Genomic DNA, 6928 nt, shown 5'->3' with positions numbered 1-6928 from the left:
TCATGGACAACAATAATCCACTCTTAATCCGATTAAGACCATACTTTGATTAAGAAACTACCATGTAAACAGCAATTTTTACTTACCTTAATCTAATTAAGGTCATACTCGAATTAAGCTCTAATCGAATTAAGACGTGTGGAGTACTCGAGTTTTAGTCGGATTATGGACGTGTATTACAGACATGTAAACACCTTAATCACACTATTAACGTCGTGTGAGAGTTTTCACCGTATTTTGCGACAGGACACGATCACACACGGTGGTTTTTCGTTTTACGGCGAACAAGAGAGTTCGGCTGCGTCCCAAAACGCTACTAGCCTACTATAGGCCTGTAGTGGGGAAAAATACATGTATCTCGGCTACTATATAGACGGTAAGTTCGCGGTTTGAGACGCAGCTCACAGCTTCAAGCAGTTGTCTATTAGCACGTATAGCATTACAAATAATTAACTGCACTTAAAGCGTTCATACAAAAAATTTAATAAAAACACCCAAAACTGTATATGGTACCATAACGAAGACGAACTGTACGTTGATACGTGAAATTCTGGAGGGACGTCGGACGGCGTGGCGCGGTGACGTAATGGCGCGGGCTGTTAATCTAATTATGTTCTATAACATGTAAAGGGGAACGTGACAGGAGTATTCTAAAAGCGACTCATGTAAACACCTTAATCACAATATTATCTTACTCAGAGTAAGGTCAATAATTAGATTACTGCTGTCCATGTAAACTTAGTCAATGTTGATCTTTCCTCAAATATGGCGGAAGTTTGAAGAGGTTTGCACAATTTATGCCTCTGGCCCTTTAATAAGTTCTACTTCTAACTTCTACTTCTAGTTCTAACGGCTACGTACCCGGAAGTAACGAGGTCGCGCGCTGCAACGCGGAAAAAAAGTGCGGATGATTCGTTATCTGTGTTGAAATAAGGTTGCAATAAAAGCGCGGAGGTTGTGAAGTCTTCTCACACACACACACACACACACACACACACCTATCTGCGTGCGCGCGCAAACACAAGGGGCCGTCCTGGAGCGCTTGCCGGTTATTGGCTATCGGTGAACTTTGCGACGAGATGTCGCGTGAGCAACGGAACTGCAGCGCTCGTGCCTTCACCATTCATCGGCTGGACTGAGGAGATCACCGGAATCGCTTTCCGTTATTTTCTTTTGGGAGGACACTAAACCGGAGGACATGACCGAGAAGCGGGTCTCGCGCTGGTACTTCGGCGGAATCGCCTCGTGCGGAGCGGCGTGTTGCACGCACCCGCTGGACCTGGTCAAGGTGAGGCGCGCGCTCTTGTAGTATGATCGCGTGTTGTTACGCAAGAGGGCTTGCGTGCGCGTGTGTGACCGTCCTCCATGCAACATTAACTAATACTGATTTCTCGGCTCAGTGGCATTGACCAGCCTCGTGTTGGAGCGCGTGACATCTGTTCATCACTGTAGTGTCCATCTTCTCGGTAGTGCAGCATGACACAGCGCCATGTTATGGAACGCCATAGAGTTCAAAAGTGCCGAGAGCTCGAAAGACTTGAATACTAGCTGTGGTTGAGGTGGTTTTGTCTAGTCGCAGGATACGTGAGCGACATGTCTGCATCCCGTAAGCGTTCATACGTCGAAGCCGTATTTTCTTCAAGTGGTTGGAATTTTACCTTCAGTTATCACGCAAAAATTCGAGTCCCTCCTCACTCAGCCAGTACCAGCAGATGAGCTAATTGATGTATGATGATCGTCAATTGCGAGTGATTGACAGTTGCATAGGAGGATATTAACTGGAAGCTCCGCCCCCTTCCCCACCAATCTTATTAGTATTGCGTCAGCAGTTCTTTACTCGATTTTTCTGGCTTGGGAAAAAAAAAGGTGCAGACATGGCGCTCTCGCTTTCTCTCCAGGTCAGAGGACATTAATTAATGAAGAAATAATACATCGTCCTGTTATCACTTACGTTGTAGCAGCTATAAAAGCTCGTTCTCTCCCCAGCCCTCTCTTTTATTCCTCTCTGAGGAGATAAAAGCATAACTTGTCATGTTTCCAAAAACCCAGAAACTGTTTACTGATGCCCAGTGCTGACACTGGAGACTCCTTACATGAAGGTTAAATAAACATCTTACAGAGTTAAATTGGAAATAAATTGTATCGGTGATTGTTCCATTTAACGGAGTGCAGAGTTAACATGCCAGCTCAGCTGACTTAATTATCAGCATAGGTCTTGTTGGATTCCTTTTTATTTTCTTCTGATAGTAAAAATCTTATATATTATTTCTTTAAAACATGAAGGAAATGAAAACAAGAAATATAAAAAGGCCTTGTGATATAACCGTACTCTCAGCCTTCTTATTACAAATTCAGTATACATTTGCTGTATTTATTATCCAGTTGGTGTCCCATATTCTCTGTACAGTATTACTCAGCTGTTCTGCATGAGTGAAGCCTCACTCTCACTCTCTCTCTCTCACTCTCTTTCTGTCTCTCTCTCTGTCTCTCGCTCTTTCTTGCTGCCTCTCTCTGACTCTATCTCTCTCTCTCTCTCTGACTCTCACTGTCTCTCACTCCCTCTCTCTGCCTCTCTCTGACTCACTGTCTCTCACTCCCTCTCTCTGCCTCTCTCTCTCTCACTGTCTCTCACTCCCTCTCTCTGCCTCTCTCTCTCTGACTGACTGTCTCTCTCTCCCTCTCTCTCTCTCGCTCTTTCTTGTTCTCTCTCTGACTGACTGTCTCTCACTCCCTCTCTCTGCCTCTCTCTATCTCTCTCTCTCTGTCTCTCGCTCTTTCTCGCTGCCTCTCTGTCTCTCTCTCTCTCTCGCACTTTCTCGCTGTCTCTCTCTCTCTGACTCACTGTCTCTCACCCCCTCTGTCTCTCTGACTCTCTCTGTCTCTCTCTCTCTGTCTCTCTGACTCTCTCTGCCTCTCTCTCTGTCTCTCGCTCTTTCTCGCTGCCTCTCTCTGACTGACTCTCTCTGTCTCGCTCGCTGCCTCTCACTGCCTCAGTTACTTGTACTAATGTTGATGTAGTGTGTCTCGGGTTTCGTCCTGATACACTCACTGAAACACAAGTGCTGACATGTCACACCTCGAACCTGTTACCATCAGCACAACTCACATCAGCGGGAAACTTTGAGTAAATGTGTTTAATAAAACAGGTTTAATAAAACGTGTTTAATCAGGACGAGAATATCTCGGGTTGTTCTGAGTGTAAGGATGACCTCACGATCCATGCTCACCTCACTGTGGTCAGAAACAACAGTGTGTGTGTGAGAGGGGGGTGGGAGAGAGAGAAAGAGAGAGATACGGCACATACTGGGTGTGTGTATGAATGTGGGAATGCGTGTGAAGCATGTGTAGTGTGATGTGAGCACGTTATTTGCTTGTTTGTGTATTTGTTTGTGAGAGTTATGCAGTGAGGTTTATTGTAGTTCTGTGGACTTTGCCATAGTTGTGTATGTGTGTGAGGTCAAAAAGTGAGGGAGAGAGTTTAAGTGCTAAGAAGGACAGTAATTACATTTTAAATGAGTGCCTTCTAAAACACAATGTCTTATTACAGAGAGAGAAAGCGAGAGAGGCAGACACAGAGATAGAAAGAGAGAGAGGCAGAGAGACAGACACAGAGAGAGAGAGGCAGACAGTTCCGTCTCTGAGTTGCAGTTGGCCGCTTTGGCCTCGTTCCAATCAGCACACACACACACACACACACACTCTCACAATCATTTGTGTCTTGCATTCTCACTATATTTTGTGTGTGTGTGTGTGTTGTACATCTCACTCCTGGCGTGTCTGTGCGTGCATGTCCTCGTGCACTACACTGTAATCTGTGCATGTGAACAGATCTGAACAGTCAGGAATCTTCCGGAAATAAAGCCGCAGTGGGTTTGATGGAGGTTAGCGATGACATGAGCAGTTGCTCCTGTAGGAGCCAACGGTCATTCCTGTTTTACCAGGGAGGAACCACATCGCCCAACCCTTACAAAACGCCACTGTAACGTGTAGTGACGTCGGGCTCACGCAGGCTCTCACGCTGAATTAGCCAGCCATAGTGAATTAGCGGGCCGGAGTGAATTAGCAGTGATGTGTGTGTTTTGTTTTTTCCTGATTTTGAGAGATTTGTTATAATTCATTGATTCGTCTTATAGCTCGTTGCTTTGCTTCTTTAATAAGTTTCACAAAAGTCTGTGGAGAAAACAATTGAAAACAGTTTACTTCCGTGAGAATGTTTGTATGCGCTGTTAGCTTTCGGCGCCCAGAGCAAGATTAAAGTGTGTGTGAGAGAGAGTGAGAACAGGGAGAATGCACATGTAACCTTTATACTAACCGACTGGGTGAAACGGAGAGAGGGAGGGAATGTAAGTGTGTGCAAGTGTGTGCAAGTGTGTGCAAGTGTGTGCAAGTGTGTGCAAGTGTGTGCAAGTGTGTGCAAGTGTGTGTAAGTGTGTGCGAGACAGAGAAATAGAGCTCTGTGTGCTGACTTGAATGAAAGAGGGAAAGAGAGTCTGGAGCAAGACAAAAGGCAGCCTGAGGGAGATAAAGAAAGAATACTATTTGGCAACGTTATTAATTGTGTGTGTGTGTGTGTGTGTGTGTGTGTGTGTGTGTGTGTGTGTGTGCTTTTAAAGAAACAGCACATATATAAAGTATCTGTATACAGTATATCTATAGTACAGACAGAGAGGTGGGAGGGAAGAGCGTGTGAGCACTGGTCTAATTCTCTAATGGCTGTTTCATTTCTTATTATGTCATGTGGGAGATTTAAGAGACATGGTGGAAAAGCGTTCTCTGGTCTGATGAGAACAAAATGGAACTTTTGGGGCGTGGCACAGAACCCAGCACTGCTGGTGAGAGCATCAGCCCCACAGTGAAGCACGGTGCTGGTGCTTTTGGTGCTGGTGGTGGCATCATGTGGAACATTACCCTCAGCCTGTTGACTGAATTTTGATGGCGCCCCTGCCGTATTCTTTAGTCTGTAGTCACAGGTGTAACGTGGAACTGCGAGATGTTCAGAGTTTGGGATATTTTGTTAGAAATGAACCCTGACCTATACTTGTATAGAACCTGGACATGATGCTGTTTGTTCAGGTGTGTTCTCTAACACACTCTGGGTTCTGTCAGGAATAAGTGTATTTATATCGACATCACATTTCAGGCACGATATTGATGATGATGACGATGATGATGATGATGATGTTTTCTCAGGTGCACCTGCAGACGCAGCAGGAGGTGAAGATGAGGATGATGGGGATGGCGATGCACGTGGTGAAGCACGATGGCGTTCTGGCGCTCTACAATGGCCTCAGTGCCTCCCTCTGCAGACAGGTGTGTGTGTGCGCGCGTGTGCGCGCACGTGTGTGTGCGCGAGTGAGGCCATCGGGTGCCAGAAATAATAGACCTATAAATTATCATTGCACAAGTTTTGTAGATCATTAACTATTATTATTTATAATAAATATGAAGTCAATGCTTCTTTGTTATTCAACGATTCAGTATTACACAGTGGTTTATCACCTCACGCTGGTTCAGTACCTCATGCTGGTTCAGTACCTCAGTGTAAATCACAAATTAGTGTTACATTAGATCTGCTAAAGCTAGTCTAACACCTGATTCAGCACTTTCTTTAATAACTGTCTATGAACACTAATTCAGTACTTGTACTTGGTCCAACAAAATATGAAGGACATACTGTAAATAACATACAGTGCATCACATACAGTTGGGTGTAAAAGATTTTCTCTGAAGGGTATGTTGTATCTGAATGAATGCAGTTTGCTGCAGTGGGATGATCAGTGACAACGTTTCTGTCTCTCTCTATCTGAAATGAACACTCTCTGTCTGTCTGTCTCTGTAGATGTCTTACTCCCTGACCAGGTTTGCTATCTATGAGACAGTGAGGGACATGATGGGCAGTCAGGGGCCGATGCCCTTCTACCAGAAAGTCCTGCTGGGGGCATTCGGAGGTAACACACACACACACACACACACACACGCACATTACTGCATGCAACACTATTCTTAGTCGTGAGTGATGAATATTTGATTATTCAGTGTGAAAGTGATTATTTTGGGGAATAAGAAGTGGGTGATGGTGCAGCAGAGTGAAGGACGGTCTCTATCCTCCGAAACGCTGCTTTAACTTGCTCATATTGGCACATCCTGGTAACCACGGTGATGAATTAGCACCTGCCACATGTAGGTAAACGTTTTCATGTGCTTCTAACGCCAGGCGGGTTACAATAAAATAAAATACCTTTTTATTATATTACCTACCCTGTTACAGTTTACAAGTGTACAAATCTGTTTTAACAGCTATTCATGCAGATGCCTAACTACCCCCCCCCCCACTCTACCAAACCCTAACCCCCACCCCCACCCACGCTCCCCTACCCTACCCACCCCCACCCACTCTACCCTACCCACCACCCACTCTACCCACCCCCCACTCTACCCTACCCACGCACTCTACCCTAGCCTAACCTACCACCACCCTACCTATCCTAACCCACCCACACTCTACCCTAACCCACCCTACCCCACCCTCACACTACCTATGATACCCCACCCTCACTCTACCCTACCCTACTCCACCCTCACACTACCTTACGTACCCTGATCCACCCTCACACTACCTTACCTACCCTAACCCACGCTCTACCTACCCTGCCTTCTGTCTGTCTGATTTAATTTTTTTGCTTTGTAGGATTTACAGGAGGTTTCATTGGAACACCAGCAGACATGGTTAATGTCAGGTATGCACACACACACACACACAAGTTATTTTAAAAAAAATGTTATTTACACATTCAGCATTTCTTTCTGCATGTTAGCTGGGTTTTACACACAGGAGAGGTGACACACAACATTATTGCTTAATATTATGTTTATCCTGTGCGTGTGTGTGTGTGTGTGTGTGTGTGTTTATGGATGATTTATTGTTGTT

The 6928-nt window shown here is 45.2% G+C and overlaps 1 protein-coding gene across 3 annotated transcripts in view; it reads left to right on the top strand.

Annotated features, from left to right (window-relative positions):
• The first annotated feature begins 750 nt into the window (after positions 1–750).
• slc25a10b (solute carrier family 25 member 10b) overlaps positions 751–6928 on the top strand; it is a 10997-nt gene continuing 4819 nt past the window's right edge. Inside the window, exons 1-4 of one of the 3 annotated variants that reach the window (XM_053615666.1) lie at positions 751–1288; positions 5191–5310; positions 5840–5948; positions 6689–6737. In XM_053615666.1, coding sequence (XP_053471641.1) covers positions 1199–1288; positions 5191–5310; positions 5840–5948; positions 6689–6737 — 368 coding nt within the window. In that variant the 5' untranslated portion in view covers positions 751–1198. The remainder of the gene's footprint in view (positions 1289–5190; positions 5311–5839; positions 5949–6688; positions 6738–6928) is intronic. The other 2 variants (XM_053615664.1, XM_053615665.1) reach the window with 2 other exon arrangements.

Source organism: Ictalurus furcatus, chromosome 26 (assembly GCF_023375685.1).
Source record: "Ictalurus furcatus strain D&B chromosome 26, Billie_1.0, whole genome shotgun sequence".
In the NCBI taxonomy this organism is placed as follows: Eukaryota; Metazoa; Chordata; class Actinopteri; order Siluriformes; family Ictaluridae; genus Ictalurus; species Ictalurus furcatus.
This window is presented reverse-complemented; position numbering and strand designations above follow the sequence as displayed.